This window comes from Polypterus senegalus, chromosome 5, assembly GCF_016835505.1.
Source record: "Polypterus senegalus isolate Bchr_013 chromosome 5, ASM1683550v1, whole genome shotgun sequence".
Classification (NCBI taxonomy): Eukaryota; Metazoa; Chordata; class Cladistia; order Polypteriformes; family Polypteridae; genus Polypterus; species Polypterus senegalus.
In genome coordinates this window covers 150418056-150440855 of record NC_053158.1, presented here as the reverse complement: position 1 = coordinate 150440855, position 22800 = coordinate 150418056, and the positions used below count along the sequence as shown (strand labels likewise).

Below are 22800 nucleotides of genomic sequence, written 5' to 3'. Positions count from 1 at the left end.
TTCTGCCTTTTTACAGAATGCTGAGCTTAAGGGCTATTTATATTGATTTGCATATTCAGAGGCGTAATTCTGGGAGGAGACGGGGCGGTACAGCAGGGGCATGTACATGCATTACTTTTCACGCTGACCGGGATTTATGTAGCGGAAGAACATGGAAGTTGGCGTTCACACAGATTTATGCATCTGGATTTTTTGTGCGTAAGCACATTTCTGCTTTTGCCCGTACGCCGTGTTAGAGTGTGAATTCTACGCACGCCGTTATGCATGAGGTCCCTGGCCTTTGTTGATGATCACTGTAAAACACAATTTTACAGGATAGTGTATTCTCTTGAAGTGAAACAAGTGATCAGTTATATTCCCTCTAAGCTGTTTGGTTGCGTGATTGTGCACCTTTTTCTTGGTGCTCGCAGCACTTTTGAATTGCTGCACATCTTCGCTCATTCACCCTCCTATACAGTTGCACTGAAGAGCCACAAACTTTTTATCACACCTTTAACTCTTTGGTAATGCAACCATGGCTTCTGAAATTCCACAGGCCAAGCCAGCTTTTCATTTATGTGTTGGTGCTTTACAGTGCTATATACTTGCTTCACGCCAAGAGACTGATGGAGCAGAATGGATAACCAAGATGAAAGCCAATACGCATAACAAAGTACTGGTAGTTAACAGCAAAAAACAGTGTTCGATGACCACTGAGCTTTACATCTTCCTATGGGATCAAGTCTCTTTTTTCCTGTGCAGGACACCATTTTGTTTTCAGTTGTCCATCCACACTATTGGTTAGTGTCAAAGCAGTTTTTGACATTTTGGGGTATTTAGCTTTTCTATTCAGGGGGTTACCCCTAAATATTGATATACAGTGGAACCTCGGTTCATGAACGTCTTGGTACACATACAACTCAGCTTATGACCAAAAAGTTCACCAAACGTTTGCCTCGGTTCACGGCCACACACTCGTTATCCGAACAAGCCAGTTTCCCTTTCGGTTTGTATGCATCGATGATTTCCGCACATGTTGCATTGTTCTCGGTCAGACGTGCGTGCTTTCACATGCGTGTGTGCTTTCGCTGTGAACTCTTTGTACTCTATTTCATTTCCCTTCCGGCTCGTACTCACCGATTACTGTATTTAAGCATGTGTTCAGCCTCTCTCTGTTCATTGTTCTCAGTCAGACGTGCGTGCTTTACCTGTGAACTCTTTGTGCTTTACAGTATTTCGTGTGCTTTTGCAGTTAACCATTGCTTCTAAGCACTGTAACCTCCTCTCCACCCAGTTCCTCCTCACTTCATGCCAGAACTCGACTCATGCAAGGTTAGTTTTCTTGGTGGTTTATGATTAGTTTTTGTATTACAGATTTTTCAAATGTTCATTATTCGGTTCATGGCGTGAATTGTTGCAATGTTACTTTTCTTGGTTGTTTATTAAGTTATGGATTTTTCAAATGTTCAATTTTTTTCCCCTGTGCTTAAAACTCATTTTAAAAAAGTGTTTACAGCGATCAGGTTGTAAGGCTATTAGCTTGAACTCCTGCAATGTTACTTTCTTGGTTTCTTGTGGTTGGTTTTTAAAATTCGGATTTGTTCTAATGTTCCTTTTTTTCCCCTGTGCTTAAAACTCATTTTAAAAAAGTGTTTACAGCGATCGGGTCGTAAGGCTATAGTGCGAACTCTTGCAATGTTAGTTTGTCGTTCAAGGTTTTCTCACTGTTATTCAATGTTTTTACATTTAGTTTACTATTACGATGTGCTTTCTATGGCGTAATTAACTATATTTGTGCTTAAAAATGTTTAAAAATATATATTTACATACAGTTCGTATAGTCTGGAATGGATTAATTGTATTTACATACAATCCCATGGGGGAAATTGCTTCGGTTCCACTGTATAGAAATGTCCCTCATTAATGCATACCTGCTTGCTTAGATGAACCATCTGGTCAAATTAAAGCTTTTTAACTAAACAGGAAATAGTGTATATTTTGATGAGTAAATGAATCACTATATATGTATAATTCTGTATTACATAAAAAAATCCTGTAATGAGACAAGACTTTTTCAAGAGATTTTTTCAAGTCCTGTAAACAAGACTTTTGCCATGAGATTTTTTCAAGTCACGCCCTCCTCTCAACCATATTCAAACACGCACTTGGTCCTCTCACCGCTCATTCATGTGAATGCTTTTGATAGACACAGTTCCTGCTTACTCAGCTGTTATACATTTTTACGTTTTTCTCACTTTCAGTTCCCAATTAAGCAAGACATATTATGTCCAAATCTTATTGAAGAATTTCATCAAAAAGGGTTATCAGCAGAAGAAATGAGTAAACGGGGAATCCTAGGACCGAGAAACAAAGAAGTCAAATGAATTAACGCCAAAACTGTCGATTGGTTACACGGCAAATTGGTTAAATGCATATCAATAGACTATGCTGAAACAGTTGGTGGTGATCGTTTGGAAGATGAAAATATCAGCTTACAGTATCCCAAAGAATATCTACAACCGTTAACACCATCTTCCACCAGCCGAGTTACTGTAGAAAGATGGATGCATCCAAGAAAGGTAATGTAGAACATCTTTCACGGATAACATTAGACAACAAAGGAGATCTTGATATGCCATTCGCATTAAAACATTAACAGTTTCCTGTTAGAATAGCTTTTGCAAAGACAATTAGTAAATCTCGGAGCCAAAAGTTCGAAAAAGTCATTTTATTTATTAGAACTCACAGGCAGTTATATGTTGCGTTGTCACGATAAAAGTCCAAACACAGAATCAAAATTCAATGCGATATTGACGAAAATGTAATTAAAAAAATAGTTTTTACATAAGTTTTACAGTAAAAGCGTACGTTTAAAAAGTCTCGTCCGATGCGGGAGATGGACGTCTGAAGTGGAGCTCCGCTAGCAGTGGTGCTATTTTTCATATTATTTGCTCATTATTCTGAGATATCCTGTATTTATTCGACCCGAGAGGGACCGCTACAGTATATGTAAACACATATAAACATGGCCAACAAGAAGGAAAGAACGAAAGAATCGAAGACTAAAGCTACATCCAAGCTGCGATCAGCAAGCCCTAGCTCGAGATACGGCCTGTCAGAGACAGACCTGGATCAGATGGGCGAAAGTACAGACTCCTCGGGACCACGGTCCGCTACATCGTCGCCGGCTGAGAGCGAAAAGTGGAGCGAAGGTGCGATCGTGAGTGCAGATGTGGATAGCTCGCCGATTGGAGAGGATTACCTGAAACTGGAAAAGGCCGGGAGGTCCGCGGCTTCAGTTACGCAATTACGCGGGACTGGAGCAGCGGGACACCGCTTCAGCAGAGTCTGCTGCTTCATCTACGGCACAAGAAGGCACATTTGAGCTATCTGAACTGAAAGTGTTGCTCGCTGAGCTCACGCAAGATATAAAGGAAAGCGAGAAGGCTAATGAGAAAGCAACGGCAAAGGCACTTGAGAGACTGAAACAGGAATTAAAACAGGAGATGAAACAGGCCAATGAATGTCTGCGACAGGAAATCCAACAGGCAAATGAAAGGCTGCGACAGGAATTCCAACAGGCAAATGAAAGGCTGCGTCAAGAGGTCCAACTTGAACTTCGACAGGTGCTGGGCAAAATTGAAGAGCGCATTGAGAAAAACTCGCTAAACTGAGCACGCTTGCTGATCGATTGGAGCATCTTAGTGAGACATTCACGAATCGGATCGAAATAGCCGAACATCTAGCTGCCAGTGCCGAGGAAAGAGCAGTAAATGCCAGTTCGGAATGTAAAAACTCGGAGAAAAACTTGGAGACAGACTGGCTGCTTTAGAAGATGGGAATAGAAGGTATAATGTCAGAATTGAAGGCCTGCCGGAGAATCGAGAAAGTTTAAACCCGTGAAATTCGAACTGAACTTTTTCTAAAATAATCGGGGCGACTTTAAAGCAGAATCTGAGATAGCAGCGCTTACGCAGACGCGGATCAAACACCGTCAGACCCCGACCAAGATCTTTTATAGTTCGTTTTGAACGATTATCATTTAAGTTAGAGGTGATGGAACTCCTCAGGAAAAAAGGAAGATATTATATATGAAGATTGCCACATTCGTCTTCCCTGACTTCTCTCCAGCAACAGCTATTAAACGCAGCCTTCTATAATATTAAACAGCTGCTACGGCAAGCCAATGTCAAATACGGCCTCCTGTATCCGCAAAACTGAAAGTGGAATGGCAGGGTCATTTCTATGTTTTCGCTAGCAAGGAGGAGGCAGAAAATGAGTTAAGAAAGCTGATCCCGGAACTATTCTGATACATAATTGTGAGTCATGGCGGTAAATGATAAAGCTAGGATTAATAATCTACTGTCTGATCTATTTGTTTTAAAATACGGGTTTTTTATCAGCATATATTCTCATATTCTTATTATTACTTATTATTATTATTACTTACTTATTACTTATCATTACTTAGTATTACTAGGGCTAAATGTTTATGTTTTATTGTGCTTAATTACGTTTTCCTCCTCTTTTTTCTTTTCTAATTATTTCATGTGTACCCTAAATGAGACTGTTCAATATCATACCCTTGGTTTGCTGTTATTGCTATTACTGCATTAAGACTTGTTATGCTTGTTTTGGACACATCTTTAACACCATCACCTGGGTTTATTATCTGGGGATATCATCTTAATGCACTAAAATTGATGAAGATTATATGTATGTATGTATGTATGTATGTATATATATATATGTATATGTATATATATATGTATATATGTATATATATATATGTATATATTAAGTGCAAAATTCTTTTCTTTTTTTCTTTTTCCTCTTTTAAAGACTATATTGGTAACAGATATCTCTATCTTTTAACCTTAAAGCGCCACTGCATGGGGGCTTGATGTGCTTTGGACGTGCTCTGTCTCTGGGTATGTCAGAGGACTGGGACTGCATGAAGTGGGTTTTAGCCTCACCTGGGGAGGCAAAAAGGGAGGGTGGGGGTTAAGGGGGGAAGAGAAAGAGAGCAGGCTTGATCTATATCTAATCTATCATCTCAATCTTTATAATTATAACTATCAACGTAATAATAAGCTGCATGGCAACAACTCTTGGGGGAATAGGAAATTAAGACCTAAACTATTTCACTTCCAGTTAAGACTATAATATGACACCAAAAACTCAGAATCAGTGTCTCCATGATGGGACAGTTAACTTCGTAAGCTGGAATGTTAAAGGCCTGAATCACGAATTAAAGAGAAAGAAAGTACTTTCTCACCTAACAGGTCTAAATGCTAAAATAGTATTTTTACAGGAAACCCACTTACTAAGTAAGGATCAGTTCCGCTGCAAAAGACTGGACTGGCCAAATGTTCCATTCTAGTTTTACAAAGAAAACTAGAGGGGTGGGAATTCTCATACATAGAACAGTACCATTTGTAGCATCAGATGTAGTATTGGATCCTGAAGGGAGATATGTGATGGTCATGGGAGACTTATCTAACTGTAAAATGATTTTGATAAATGTTTATGCACCTAATGTTGATGATAAGGAATTTATACAAAATTTATTTGCATCCATTCCCAATCTGAACACTCATAAACTTATAATGGCTGGGGACTTTAATTGTGTTCTAAATCCACTTTTAGATAAGACTTCCTCCACAGGGGAACGCAACTAACACCGCAAAGATAATTACAAAGTTTATAACTGATCACAACTTATCAGATCCCTGGAGGTTTTAAACCCAAATTCAAGAACATATTCTTTCTACTCACCAGTACATCATTGCTACTCAAGGATTGATTACTTCTTTATAGATAATAACTTCTTGCCTAAGATTAAATCTTGTAAATACGATGCTATTGTTATTTCAGACCATGCTCCGATGATCTTGGAGCTGAAATTACTAAGCCCCATACACTCACCCGCAGATGGCGCTCAATCCGCTTCTATTAGCTGACGAGAATTGTACTGAATTTATATCCAAACAAATTGAATTCTTTCTAGAGACAAATACATCCCCTGAGATCTCTGCAGGAATACTCTGGGAAACTCTTAAGGCCTTCTTAAGAGGACAGATTATCTCATATCTTTCCCACAGAAATAAATCCGCAAGAAAGTAGCAGAGATAAAAAGTAAATTACTAAAATAGATGAAGAACATGCCAGACTACCAAGCGAGACTCTACATAAGAGGAGGCAGGCTCTACATTCAGAATTAAACCTCTTGACAACTAAAGAAACCGAACAACTAATTTACAAATCCAGACATCATTATTATGAACATGGAGAGAAAGCTAATAAGCTTTTAGCAACAAATTCACAAGCAAGATGTAGCAACGCAATCTCGTAATTACTAACACGAATGGAGATAAAATCATCGAACACAAAAATATAATGTACACTTTTAGAGACTACTATAAATCCCTATATACTACTGAGTTTAAAGAAGACAATATACAATCTAATGCATTTCTGGATAAATTACAGATACCACAAATTGACGCTTTTAGTGTGGAGGACTCGATAAACCTCTGTCATTATCAGAATTACTGGATGCTATAAAGTCACTCCAAGGTGGAAAAGCAGCAGGCCCTGATGGCTACCCTGCAGAGTTTTACAAGAAATTCTCCGCTCAGCTAGCTCCCTCCTATTAGCAACATTTACAGAAGCCAGAGATAACCAATCTCTTCCACAAACCTTTCGCCAAGCACTAATCACTGTCTTTCCAAAACAAAATAAGGACTTATTACAATGTGCATCATACAGACCAATTTCACTTCTGAATAACGACGTTAAAATACTCTCTAAAATCATAGCTAGAAGGATGGAGAAAGTGCTCCCTCAGTAATATCACAAGACCAAACTGGATTTATTAGGGGCCGACACTTATCTTCAAATCTTCGACGCCTGTTTAATGTAATATACTCACCAACTAAATCAAACACCCCAGAAATATTATTATCATTGGATGCAGAAAAGCATTCGACATGATTGAATGGAAATACCTTTTACTATTTTGGAGAAGTTTGGGTTTGGCCCAACATTTGTGCATGGATTAAATTACTGTATACTAACCCAGAAGCTTCAGTTTGCATCAATAACATTTGCTCAGACTACTTTAAACTAGAACGTGGCACAAGACAAGGATGCCCTTTGTCACCACTGCTGTTTGCAATTGCCATTGAACCACTGGCAATACATTGTCGAAATACTGATCAGATAAAGGGGATTAGCAGAGAAGGACTGGAACAGAAAATCTCATTATATGCAGATGACATGGTACTGTATATATCGGACCCAGAAAATTCTGTGCCTGCAGTCTTAGCAGCACTCACAGAATTTCAAAAGCTCTCTGGTCTCAGAATTAATCTGAATAAAAGTGTACTCTTTCCGTGAATTCGCAAGCATATAATATTAGATTAGACACCCTTCCTTTTATCATTGCAGAACAGTTTAAATACCTCGGGTAAACATCACAAGTAAACATAAAGCTCTTTATCAACAAAATTTCGTGCCTGCATGGAAAAAATTAAACAAGACTTGCATAGATGGTCAACCCTTCATCTCACACTAGCTGGAAGAATTAACACTGTTAAGATGAATATTCTTCCTAAGCTCCTTTTTATTTCAAAACATACCAATATACATTAATAAATCGTTCTTTAAGCAATTAGATTCAACAATAACCTCATTTATTTGGAATTCTAAACATCCACGCATCAAAAGAGCGACCCTACAAAGACAAAAGGCAGAAGGTGGCATGGCTCTACCTAACTTCCAGTTTTATTACTGGGCGGCAAATATACAGTCGATAAGAACCTGGACACAAATAGAAGAACATACACAGGCATGGACCGCAATAGAAGTAAAATCCTGCAGTACTTCTTTGTATTCCTTGCTTTGTGCTCCAATAAACACACGCTATCGGCAATACACTAATAACCCAATTGTGCTCCACTCACTTAGAATCTGGAACCAATGTAGAAAGCATTTTAAGACGGAGAAGCTTCTTTCTGTGGCACCCTGCAAAAGAACCACCTCTTTCAACCCTCACAAACATATGCAGTTTTTAATATCTGGAAAAATTTGGAATTAACTTGCTTAGAGATCTTTATATAGACAACGCCTTTGCATCCTATGAACAATTACATTCCAAATTTAACATTCCAGCTACAAATTTCTTTCACTATCTTCAAATCAGGAACTTTGTTAAACAGAACCTTCCAGATTTTCCTCATCTTGCACCCTCATCCACGCTGGAAAAATTATTGCTCAATTTCAAGGAGTTAGACTCCATCTCTACAATATATAAAATCCTTTTACAATCCCTTCCTTTCAAAGATCCAAGAGGACACTGGGAAAATGACCTCTCAATTAATATATCAGAAAAGGAGTGGAAAGTAGCAATGCAGAGAATTCACTCAAGCTCCATATGCGCAAAGCATACAATTATACAACTCAAAATTATATATCGAGCACATCTGTCTCGACTAAAACTCCAAAATGTTTCCAGGGCATGATCCAACCTGCTAACGTTGCAACCAAGCCCCAGCCTCACTAGGTCACATGTTCTGGGCCTGCACCAAATTAACATTATTCTGGACAAAAATTTTTAATTACCTCTCAGACAGTCTTGGACTCACAATCCCTCCTAACCCATTAACAGCTGTGTTTGGGGTTCTTCCAGAGGGTCTTAAAGTGGAGAAAGACAAACAAATTGTGATTGCATTCACTACACTGTTGGCACGCAGACTTATTCTGATAAACTGGAAGAACCCAAACTCTCCTCTTTAAGTCAGTGGGAAACTGATGTGTTATATTATTTAAAATTGGAAAAATCAAATACTCAGTTAGAGGATCTGTGCAGACTTTTTTCAAAACATGGCAGGATCTAATCAGTAATATTTTGAAATGAGTTTATAAAGCACAGAGAATTTGTTGATTTAGGTATTTTTAAAGCCTTAAATTTTACACCATTTGGCTTGCTCTCTCTCTCAAGGGTGGGGATCGATCTGTTCTTAGCATAATTCTTTTTTTTGTAAAACTTGATTACTATGTATTGATTATAATAAAATTAATAAATAAAAAAAAAAAAATAAAAAAAAAATAAAAAGTATTTTCGTGTTAATTTCAAAGCCAAACAGAATGAAATCGTATTATGCAATGAATAATTCTAACGCAACATGAAAAATAATTTCCTTTCAGATTATTACATTTTACTATTTTTTAATATGGTTCATTACTTGCTGTAATGTAAAATAGTTAGCTACAGTGGTGCTTGAAAGTTTGTGAACCCTTTAGAATGTTCTATATTTCTGCATAAATATGACCTAAAACATAAGATTTTCACTCAAGTCCTAAAAGTAAAGTAAAAGAAAAACCAGTTAAACAAATAAGACAAAAATATTATACTTGGTCATTTATTTATTAAGGAAAATGATTGAATATTACATATTACAGCACCACTGTATATTATGCATATGTAACAATTCCCATGAAAAGAACAATGTGTTTAAATTGTACATCCACATCCCCAAACGCTACCAGCAGAACGGCAAAAAAGGCTAGCGTGTAGCGCAGGCCCGGGGGTTGGCGAGTGAAGCGAGCAGGGGGCAAAGCCCCCTTGTATCTCATAATATTCTTTATTTATCTGGTTTTGTAATGTTAAAAGTGAAAAAAGATAAGAAGCTACATGAGTTATCCAAGAGCCATTTAAAACGTGCTCCTCTACTTAAGAGGAACACTGAAAGTGTACATCATTACACCAGTCTACTTTGACTTCTATTGCACTGTTTACTCTATATACAGCATGACACTGACACCTACATGCTTTATATAAGAGAGGGTGTGTGCTGAGTGATGTGCTGTTTGGTCTTACCATATGAAACACTTTATTTTTAAAATTTTCTTGTAGTGAGCTCAAAAAAAATTTCTTCATAAAACAGTACTGTTTTACTGCTTATTATATGCTTCACAGCATCATGTGAAATTTAAGCCTTTTTTTGCACTACTAAGATACCTCTGTGGAGTGATAAGGGTCTTGCTGACTCTTAAACAGTCTTTAAACCATTAAATCTTTATAGCTGTTTTCTGCCTCAAGGTTGCCTTCCTAATCTCCTTTTTCCTCACCCAGTGGTTCAGTTTGAGTCCTGATCTAGAGAGGTCTTGTACTGTACAATATTTACTCTATTAATGATCACCCTATAGTAACCAAGTATAAAAGAAAGAAATAAAAGGCTTTAACATCTATATTTAAGGCATATACACACGCACAACTTACAAAAAATTTAACACAAGAATATGTCAAATTGAAGAAAAGATAAGACTTGATAAATACTGTTTACAAGCTTTATATTAAAATAGAAGAAAGCAGGAAACATAAATGCACAATACTGATCTGGGGGTGAGTCTCCCCAAAACAAATTGCAGTAATTAAATGATAACTTTGTAGTGTAAGTACAAAATGTGTGTGCTTCTTTTTGTGTGTTGTGACAGGTGTCCAGGGACCTTGCCCCACCGGGATGCCGGACGTAAGGAAATACCGGAAGGAAGGCAATGTCTTCCCTGGGCCACAAGGGGGCAGCACCCCTGGGTTGTACGGGGGCCACTGAAATGGGGGATCCAGCCCTATGCTTCACCGTGTCCACCGCCAGGGGGCGCCTGGATCATAGACATAGAATTAATAGACGCTGTACGTCAACGTCGCCACCATATTGAGAGTGGCACTGCTGTGGAGTGAAGTAATGGATAAAGATGCCTTACACATGTGGTGCTTGGGATTGTACAAACTGCTGTATGCTCAAAACCAGATCCCGGGGGATTACATTTCATAGGTAAGGTTGAATAACTGTTTTGGTTATATTTGACCATTAGAAAATCCTGTTTTATAATCTTAGCACTCAAGGTCACCTTACAATAAAATTAAACATCCATCCATCCATCCATTTTCCAACCTGCTGAATCCGAACACAGGGTCTGCTGGAGCCAATCCCAGCCAACACAGGCCACAAGGCAGGAAGCAATCCCGGGCAGGGTGCCAACCCACCGCAGGACACACACAAACACACTCACACAACAAGCACACACTAGGGCCAATTTAGAATCGTCAGTCCACCTAACCTGCATGTCTTTGGGCTGTGGGAGGAAACTGGAGCGCCCGAAGGAAACCCACGCAGACACGGGGAGAACATGCAAACTCCACGCAGGGAGGACCCGGGAAGCGAACCCGGGTCTCCTAACTGGGAGGCAGCAGCACTTAAAATTAAACAACATTAGTAAAATTAAAACATGAGAATGATAAATCAAAAAACAATAATTAGCAAACAAACAAAGATTACTGGCAGTAACAGTGCAAAATTCACAACTGGTATGCCAGTTTGAAATGATAAGTTTTGAGGGCAGTTTTAAAATGTGCTACTGAATCAAGCTGACGTATATGAGAGAAAAGAGAATTCCTGAGTTGAGGAGCACTAGGAGAGACGCTCAAGCTCCCATAGCACAGAGTTTGATGTGTGGTATAGAAAGTAAAGCTGCAGATGAGGATCTGAGTGAGCGAGAGGAATGCCAGTCTGGAGGAGATCAGTGAGGTTGTGGAGAGCTTTAAATGTTCAAAGCAATATTGCATATTGTATTCTGTAGTTAACAGAGAGCCAGTGAAGTTGAGGGAGAATCGGTGTGATGTGTTCAGTGGATTTAGAACACCAGGTTATTATCCTGGCAGCAGAATTTTGAAGAAGTTTTAAGCAATGGATACGTTTTTGTGGGATGCCAGATAGAATAGCAGCAGTAATCTATACATGAGGTGACTCGGGCATTAACCGATACTTCAGTACTGTGTTGCATAACAACAGGACGAAGTCTAGAAATGTTTCGGAGATGGAAGAAAGCAGTTTGAGAAATGTTACTTATATGGGAGGAATTATTTAATAATAATAATAATAATAATTAGTATTATTATCATTTAATAAGGGCAGCACAGTGGCCCAGTCGTAGCGCTGCTGCCTCGCAGTTAGGAGACCCGGGTTCGCTTCCCAGGTCCTCCCTGCGTGAAGTTTGCATGTTCTCCCCGTGTCTGCGTGTGTTTCCTGTGGGTACTCCGGTTTCTTCCCACAGTCCAAAGACATGCTGGCTATGTGGATTTGCGATTCTAAACTGTCCCTAGTGTGTGCTTGGGGTGTGGGTGCATGTGTCCTGCGGTAGGTTGGCACCCTGCCCGGGATTGGTTCCTGCCTTGCGCCCTGTGTTGGCTGGGATTGGCTCCAGCAGACCCCTGTGCCATTATTAGTGTATAAATGGATATAAATAATTGCATGTAAACGATTTGCCAAAATCTGTTGTATGTAAACGATACTGTTTTAAACGTTATTGTGTTTTCATCAGAAAACCCGGTTTCCACATCTACCTGTATTAGTTTAAATGGCACTTTTACCACTCGCAATAGGGTAGATGTGCTGACATATCGTGTGGACTGGGCAACACAGTGAATGCGGCGTCTACCTATATATGTCTATGGCCAGGATAGCTCCTGGACTTGAATATTCAGCACTTCCGCCACAATTGGGAGTGCTGCCAGAAGGAGGACTGAATTCCCTTGCAGCACTTCCGACACACCCAGAAGTGCTTCCGGATGTTAATCAGGGGCCACCTGCGACGGGACTGAATAAAAGGTGCCAGCACACTACAATTGGAGAGCCGGAGTTGGGTAGGAGAGGGACGGAGCTTGCCAGTGAGGAGTTGAAGGCGGTCGAAAAAGCAGAGAGGAGTCCTAAGAAAATGTTTGTTGGTGATTATGTATGTATGTTGTCTTGGGGGGTGTGGGTTGTAAATAAATGTGTGTGATTGAAGACTTTCTGTGCCAGCCTGTCAGTGTCCGGGTCTAACATGTCCACAGTGTTTACCAAAAACCATCCTAACTGAATGTTTTACGATGAAGTATAACATATTTCTTCGAATCTTTGCCGCTAAAGTCACCTAGCAAAAAGCAAGTCAAGCTGCCTGAATAACAATTAATTGACAATACTTTAAATGTAAGGTGATTTGTATATCACATCCTACCTTTTGTCTCTTTTCAGAAAAACTGACACCATAAGGAGGTAACTGACAAAGTATTTAGCTTTTATAATCTGTTATTTTCAAGGTTCAGGTGTAAACATCACTAAATAATAAATTTCAATCTTGAAACTTAACCCTTATTTTTCCAAAATTCTTAAATGAAGATGAGTGAATAAATTCTGTTTAGACATTCTCACACTTCTTCTAGTTGTGCAGATTTCTTAAATATTTGGGAATAACTCAAGTATATGAAATGAAAACAAAGGCTTTTAATTAAAAACCGATGAACAAACAAAATAATTTTGTAAAAACAGCAGTGATGATGGCCTAGATAGCGGCCTAAGATCAGGAATTATGACATTTCCAATCTCTATCACTACTTTCTTATCCTCACTGGACAGAAGTATGCCTGCGGTGATCACAACCCCAACGGGGGCCTCCAATTCAAAAGTATAACTCGGCCTTCGAAACACCATAGAGGACTTCACCCCCCTCACCCAAACATTTCCCAAACCCAAACATAAAATCCAAAACATGACAAATGAAAAGTGAAAATCTGACACCACCCAACAATTTATGAAGACAGAAACACATTTTCCATATGCAGACGTGATACTTTGAGTAATGTTTTGCTTGAGCCCTGGCATTCATGTGGACATTTCTTTGTCTCACCTATTATACCTTAAGATTGTTGCAGTCCACACACACCCTTTTTTGGCAAAGGATTACCCTGATTGAAGTGGCTTCTTTTAAAAGGATAATGCTTCCTTCCACTCTGCAAAAATAGTTCAGGAATGGTTTTGAGTAACATGACAAAGAGTTCAAGGTGCTGACTTGGTGTCCAAATTCACCGGGTCTCAATTCAATCAAGCATCTGTGGGATGTGCTGAAAAAACAAGCCCCACCTCACAAGTTATAAGACTTAAAGGATAAAAAACCATGTTAACACAGATACACAGATTTACGATTGCACCACACCCCCAACATAATGATTTAAATCATTTTACTAGATTGTAGGGCTACACCTGGGCATTTTACTACAGAATACAGAAATGAGGGAAACTGCTATTTTTGAAATATGAATAAAGGTTCGACAGATCTTCAGCACCATGTTCAGTTTTGGAAAATCCATAATTTTGATCAAGATCTCCTTCTGTGTTGACAACAGCAACTTTTCCTAGGTAACGTCTGACATCATTTTTGAAGATATTCTGCTAAATGCACTTCTACCCTTAAATTAACAACAGTCCAAAAATCATACATTTTTGTGAACTATCTCCAGTATATGTGGCATTTGATACATTTTCCGACATTACATTTTGAGAAATTTGTTATTGTTATGACAATGACATCACCATGTGACATTTTGGTAACCATTTTTGCCATTTGCATTTTTTTCAACAACTGCAATATTGTTGGATTCCAGTTGCTATGCTGGCTGCTGCAAAGTGACTGATGATGATGTGATGTGTAATATCATAAATTTGTGAATATTTAGGGGAATCTCAAAAGATTTCTGGCTTGTGCTTGTGATTATTTTTGAACAGAGTTCTCTAAAATGAGTTTGGTTTTGACTTCTGCTCTGTTAAATATTCACAAATTAGTTCATGCCCTTTGGTCTAGTTTGTTACATTTTTTTTATTCTTTAGTAACCAGACCTCTGCTAGTAGTTCTGTCTCCAAGTTTGCCCGTTCCTTTAAAGGTCACCCTTCATTTCCTAGTCCATTCATCTATCCATTATCCTACCCGCTATATTCTAACTACAGGGTCATGGGGGTCTGCTGGAGCCAATCCCAGCCAACACAGGGTGCAAGGCAGGAAACAAACCCCAGGCAGGGTGCCAGCCCACCACAGGGTGAGCACACACACACACACACCAAACACACACTAGGGAAAATTTAGAATCGCCAATGCACCTAACCTGCATGTCTTTGGACTATGGGAGGAAACTGGAGCAGACACGGGGAAAACATGCAAACTCCACGCAGGGAGGACCTCATTTCCTAGTCCTTTCACAATAATTTATATCACATTGACATTTTCAGTCTGTAGCAGCCATTTTAAGATTTCATAACACACTCTTAGAATATTACTTGAATTACTAAAATATTTGAGATCTCCAGCTGATAATTTTCATTTCTGGTGAATTATAGGGTTCAGTGTGTCTAACTCCTCCTAATTCCTCAGTTTATACCAAACTGAAACCCATGTCTTGCAAACAGCTCAATTTCAAGTAATGCATTACTTTTCAAAAAAGGTCATGTGCATTTTTCCAAACCGGAACTCATAAATTGAACTTCAAGGTAAAAACACTAGTCACCCTAGTAAAACACATGTTAAATGTACCAGGCAAGTAAAAAATGAGTATATAAATAATAACTGATAACAATCAAATTTTCAAGGTGAAGGGACTAGAAAATCAATGCATCTTTTATCAGACATTTTGCTTATCACAATGTCAATGAGATGCTATATAAACAACTTACCAACAAGGTACATGCCAATCCAATCTCCAGCATCAACTTCTTCCTTAATGTCCCAAAAAATAACGATATCCTGTGACTGTCCAATAGCATAGTATGAATTGCTGACCATTAGAGTAGATCGACTGTCTGATGTTACCAAGTCTGTATCACTGTTAGACCGAGGTATAGGAATAGCTTCATGGGTGCCATTTCGAACATCCACATTATTAAATTGATCAGGGTTGTAACTGTAACGCATTGGCTCCTTACATCGTCGTCTGCTCTGAGAACTCCTTGATGGAGATGCCATGGCTGCCAGGCCTAGAAACCTGTTCTGGTACAAGTTCTGGAACAAAAGAAAAGAGAAAATTTTCCATTAGAGAAAGTGCATTCAGAAAAAGGTTATGTGACTGTATAACCCACAAGCAAACAACTAGTTATTGTACATATAAAAATGTTATATGTTACTCACAGGATCTGAAAAATCATACCATAATACTGTATAACTTGTTTAATTCATTTCAAGGTCATAATGGGAGAGCTTATTTGGGAAATGCTGAGAATTGCAGTTTCCAGTTTAAAACAGAAAAGCTTGGAAATCTCACTTTTGGTTTTCTGATTTTATTCATAGTTCTCAAAGAAAGAAAGCTTTTCTGTTATTTCTAAAAGAAAAACTCATCTGCTGTTAACTGCTTTTAACAGAAGTGTTCTCTAAAGCTTAGTGCCAGTAGTCACTAGTCACCCATGGTCTGACAAACGGTGGGGAATTTCAGGTAATTTCACGGTTAAGTGGCTGGCATACCAGGAAATAGCCATGGACAGGGTTCCACTCCATCTCAAGGTCCGTTCTTTTTCAACATTTATAATAAATAACATGTATCTTCAGGAATATCGGAGAAAAACAGAAGAACCTAGATGAACATTTACACATAAATGGTGGGAATGTGCAGACTCCACACAAACAATGAATAGGTAAGTGATTGTGATGTTTAAATTGCCCACAGCTGGCATAATCTCGTAAAACATGAACATCAATAGTGATGAAATGAGATGAACTAGGGTGAATGAGAAAACATAACAAGGGTAGGTGCAAAATGTGCATTGTGTTTTTATTTCAATCTATACTAATAAAAGGCAAAGCCCTCACTGACTCACTCACTGACTGACTGACTGACTGACTCATCACTAATTCTCCAACTTCCCGTGTGGGTGGAAGGCTGAAATTTGGCAGGCTCATTCCTTACAGCTTCCTTACAAAAGTTGGGAAGGTTTCATTTCGAAATTCTATGCGTAATGGTCATAACTGGAAGGTATTTTTCTCCATTTACTGTAATGGAGTTCAGCCAGTTCCGTGGGGGGCGGAGTTTCGTGTGACATCATCACGCCTCCCACGTAATCACGTGAACTGACTGTCAACGCACTACGTAGAAAACCAGGAAGAGCTCCAAAACGCGCTGAAGAAAACATGCATTATAAAAACATGCATTATATAATTGAGAAGGCAGCGAAACAATAAGAAGCGAGCGAGTGACATATACTACCATATTAATTGCTTTCCTCCTGGACAAAACTATACGTTGCATTCTCAAAAGTTTGAGAAAATCAATGTTGCCTCAAATCAATGGCAACCTTTTGTAGGGTGTGTCCCTGAGACTTATTAATTGTCATCGCGAACTGGAAATTTGAGGCATTTCAATTCAAATGGGAGATCAGAGGGTATAACGGTGATGCCAGTAATACATTCAGAGTGTGGCGCTCGGCTTTTTCTGTGTAGCTGCCTTCACACAGCCTCTCCACATTGCTTTCCTCCTGGACAAAACTATACGTTGCATTCTCAAAAGTTATATATATATATATATATATATATATATATATATATATATATATATATATATATATATATATATATATATATACACCCCGATCTACAATACTGTCAAATAAACGACCCACACACCATAGCGCAACATGAGAGGCTTCACCTTTAGTGCTGACGTCTTAGGTTCGATTCACGAGAGTGGGTGCAGTGCATGTGTACTGCCTGATGAGCCTAGAATTAGGGCTAAGCACGTGCCGAGTACTGTTTGCATTATTTGATAGTAAAACTATTTCAATATATTCAATATATATATATCAGCGCTTAATGATTCATTTTACTCTCGCAACCCCAGTTTGGGAAGAAGTATGAAAAAATATGAGGTTAACGAGAAAACCAGATCACCAATTTAAGCTTTAGGAATCATAGATACTTTATTCGACATCAATGATTGTTTTGGTAAAGCCATACTCGGTGTAATCCTCCTTCCATGTTATAATATTTCCGCGACTAGCCAAGATTAAATGAACGGAAAAAAAGTAAGAGCGAAGCGAGGGTGACGCAGGCAGGCAGGCGACAGCTCAATAGCTCGAATTTGGATATACTACAGTAGGTTCTATTTAGTCGCCAGAAATATCTTTGGTAGGATTGAAGTTGGATTTAGTCTGTAAATTTCTATGGTGAAGAAAAATTTATGCAATGATGATTAAATTTAACTTTCATTCCTACTAAACATATTTCTGTCGACCAAATAAAAATTACTTATATTTAAAATTTAAATAGAACTTGAACAAATACGATAGTTCATAATACCCACCCAGCACTAAGTGCACGTAAGATTACGAGTCATCCGTTTTAACAAGCAGCATATTGCACTGATACGAAATAGCCTGCCCATTTAATTATTTAGGAATGGATAGATAAATTAAGATTTTGTACAAATAATGTTTTAAATTTTTCTTCCTCAGTGGATTCTGGCACCCCCAGCAACAGCTCCGCACACCCCAAAGGAGATATGTGTGTGTATATATATATATATATATATATATATATATATATATATATATATATATATATATATATATATATATATACTCTGTATATATAGATAGATAGATATATATATACATATATATATATATATATAGATATAGATATACAGATATAGATAGATATAGGTGTATGTAAATGTGTGTCTTATATATATATATATATATATATATATGCCAGCAACACTCATGACAATGACAAAACAATTACATTGTCAATCATGTTACATTATTATTAAAATGTTTCCTTTTCTTTTTCATTACTTCTTTAACACATTACTTCTCTGCTGCAAAGCGCGGGTATTTTGCTATATATGCATATGTATATATATGTATATGTATATGTATATATATATGCATATATATGTATATGTATATATACTGTATATATGTATGTGTGTGTGTCTGTGTCTATATATATGACAGCAACACTCATATCAGTGACAAAACAATTACATTAACAATCACCTTACGTTATTTTTAAAATGTTTCCTTTTCTTTTTTCATAACTTCTTTAACACACTACTTCTCCGCTGCGAAGCGCGGGTATTCTGCTAGTCAATAAATAAGCCAGCATCCAAATCAAAGTGCAGTGCAAATAAAAAGTCTCTTAATAAATAAGCCATAAATTACTTAAAAATTGCTTGTGGAGGTTCAAATCAATTAATAAATAAATAAATATTTCCAAACACAAGTTAAAATCCAGATTAGAATACAGCCAGAAGTGGTCCATTAAAAGAATCACAAGCCTCGGTACATCTTTCTGAAACAACGTTTCTTCTGCCCAACACTTAAAGTCTCCTCAGAAGCAGATGGCACCCTTTGAAAGCTGTGATCAATCTTTACCAGCTCATATCCCCGCCACTATCCCTCGGTGTTTGTGGAAACCCAATGAGCCCTGCTTCCTTCTCCTACCACCATTTCCTGGCAACCATGGGAGTAGACTCTATCCCTGGGGTTCCACTTCTCTGCACAAGGTTTCCACCCCAACCACTATGCCTTATCTCCATGCCACCAGCACTGTCTTGATCCTGGCATCCCTTTCACAGTGCAATCATCCCTACCATTTGCTTTAATCTTCATCCTTTCTTTCTGCTTCACTCTTTCAATCATTGTCTTTATCTTTCCTGATCCCCCTATCACTCGCCTCCAGCTCTCTTTACATCACGTGGGTGTGGTGCCCTAATTGTTCCCTGAGGACCAGACAAGCTGTTTGCTTATGGATGTTAACAAGCAATCAGCTCACCTCCACACTGAACACACCACAGCCACACAGCTCCGCAGATGCACACACCCACAGATTCCAAAGAGTACTTCATTCATACTTAGAAATCACAATTAAAAAATGCAAATAGAAGTGGTCATAATTGCTCAGCTGATGGACAACAGATAACAGATTAGGTGTATAGAGATCAGACTTTACATAATACTTCTCAGTTGAGCATTGTGGTGTGCAGAAGGCAATCAATGAATAACAGATGGGGCTAAGCTCAACTTCATTTCTCTTTTTTTCCCCATTTACAATTACAAAAAAATGTACAACAGGTGAATTTAATATTCCAAGTTCTACTTGCTTTTCAATATTTAAATGATTATTATCAGTATTTTTGCATGTTTATAAAACATTAAGTGCTAATCAATCTTGCAATGATCCTTAAAAAACCTGCACAAGTCACAGCCCTTCCCAAAAACATGCGCAAAGTTACAAGATCAAACAGAAAGGTGACACTTCCCACTGCTTGTATTGTACATAATAAATTCTAGACAAAATTGCTTGTGACTGCTCAAACATTAATATTCTTTTTCTATTTTATTAATAACACACTAACATCTTCAGTAGGCATAGCCGCAAACACACAAATACATGTAATGCTTGGTCATCCACCTCCTCCTGATGCTGACTCCCTGATCAAGGTGAGACGGCATATTTTATGTGGACTCATGGAGTACTTCCGGTTCCATTGCATTGCATGGCAGAAGCACTTCCAAGTCACTGGAAAGCTTCCCAAAAAAGGGGACCCAAAAGGGGCTGCTCTTCAAAACAACAGGTACCACACAGCCCTGCTGGTATCCAACCTGGGACCATGCTAGAGAAGCACTGTCACCTCCCCAAGTCCATCCATTATTCTTTGTCCCAAACAGGAATTCTAACTAGACATCATCTCAGCCGAGATGTACCTTCATCCATGCTGTCCTTCCATTATGGCCTCGCAGCCAGGTAAGACGTGATTCCTGTTCAACCATTATGGCTTCAACACAGCTACTCCATGGAATTTTATAAAAAATTTCATTATTATTAACAATGTTTATAGAAGCTACAGATGACAAAATTCTACCTCAAACTTTTTAGCAAACATTAATTAACGTTTTTCCTAAGAAAGTTAAGAACTTGCACTACAATACAATGTTTATCATACTGACCAATCTCATTCCCGAATAATGACGTTAAGATACTCTCCAAAGTTCTAGCCAGAAAGACTGAGAAAGTGCTTCCTTCTGTAACATTACATGACCAAACCAGATTTATTAAACGTTGACACTTAGGTTCTAATCTTTGATGTTTGTGTAATATAATATATTCATCCATTAAATCTAACACTCCAGAGATCTTATCTTTGGATGCAGAAAAAAAGCATTTCATATGGTTGAATTAGACTACCTATTCACCACAATGCACAAATTTGGGTTCGACTCAAACACATCTGTATGGATCAAACTACTCTATACTAGTCCAGAAGCTTCAGTTTGTACTAAAAACATTATTTCAAAACTACTTCAAACTAGAACATGGTACTTAATAAGCATGCCCCTTTCAACCACTATTGCTCTTTGCAATTGCCATTGAGCCTTTTGCTGTTTACTTTCAAGATGCATCATAGATAAAGGGGATTTTCAGAGAAGGACTTTAACAGAAAATATCACCGTATGCATATGATATGATACTACATATACTGTATCTAACCCACAAAATTCCATGCCAGCAGTCCTAAAATCACTAGCAGATTTTTAAAACATTCTTGGATTCAAAATCAATTTGAATAAAAGTGTGCTTTCTCCAATGAATTCTCTAGCACGCAATATTAGACTGGACATCCTCCCATTTATCTTAGCAGATCAGTTTAAATATCTAGGGGTAAACACAAGTAAATATAAAGCACCTTTTCAACAACATTTTGCTGTCTGCATGGAAAAAATGAAACAAGACATGAACAGATGTTCTAACCCCCATTTCACATTAGCATGGAGAATAAAACACTGTCAAGATGAACATAATTCCCAAGCTTCTTTTTCTAATTCAAAGCATCCCCATGCACATTAACAAATAATTTTTTAAGATTAGACTGAATCATAACTACATTTATTTGGAATTCGAAACATCCACGCATCCAAATGGCGACCCTACAACGACCTAAAGTAGAAGGGGGTATGGCACTACCTAACTTTAAAAGTTTAATACTGGGCAGCAAATATACAGGCAATAAAGACCTGGACATCAACACAAACTGATGAATATACACAAGCTTGGTCTGCAATAGAATTAAAATCTTTCAGTTCTTTTTTATATTCATGCTCTGTGCCCCAGTAAATACAAATTATCATCAGTACATTAATAATCCTATTGTCCATCACTCATTAAGAATATGGAACCAATGTAGGAAGCACTTTAAGACAGAGAAGCTCTTATCTGTTGCACCTCTACATGACAACCACCTTTATCCACCCTCTTAAACATATGTGGTATTTAATGTTTGGAAAATGTCCAGGATTAAAACAATTAGAGACTTGTGCACACATAATGTCTTTGCATCCTACAAACAAACAGTTAAGCTTCAAATTTAGCTTCTTATCAACACAATTTTTCCACTGCTTTCAAATTAGAAATTTTGCTTAACAGAACTTGCCCAATGTTCCTCTCCTCCCACTATTTCTATTCCAGAAGAAATATTGATCAGTCTTGAAGACTCATGTAGCATCTCTACAACATATAAAATATTTTAAAGTCCCTTCCTTTCAAAGATCACAGGGTACAATGGGGAAAGTATCTTTCACTTAATATTTCAGAACAGCAGTAGAAGGCAGCCATACACAGAATATACTCAAGTTGCATATTTGCAAAGCACTCAATCATTCTACTTAAAATATTTTGTCGAATGCATTTATCTCATTTAAAATTTTCTAAAATATATCCAGGGCAGGATTCAATCAGTGAACATTGCAATCTAGCTCTAGTCTCACTGGGCCACATGTTTTGAGCATGCACCAAATGAACATCATTTTGGACAAAAATCTTTGAATGCCTACCCATTAAGATCTGTGTTTGGTGTACTCCCAGTTTGGCTTAAAGTGGAGAAGGACAAATAAACTGTAATTGCCTTTAGCTACTAGCACCTAGACTTCTCTTGCTCAACTAGAAGAATCCCAGCCTGCCTATTAT

At 38.0% G+C, this 22800-nt stretch overlaps 1 protein-coding gene across 1 annotated transcript in view; it reads right to left on the bottom strand.

Annotated features, from left to right (window-relative positions):
• The window catches only part of LOC120529580 (E3 ubiquitin-protein ligase HECW1-like), a 471213-nt gene that overhangs the window by 352337 nt on the left and 96076 nt on the right, over window positions 1–22800 (bottom strand). The window contains exon 3 of the mRNA XM_039753493.1: window positions 15522–15846. Within this exon, the coding sequence (XP_039609427.1) occupies window positions 15522–15846 (325 nt within the window). The remainder of the gene's footprint in view (window positions 1–15521; window positions 15847–22800) is intronic.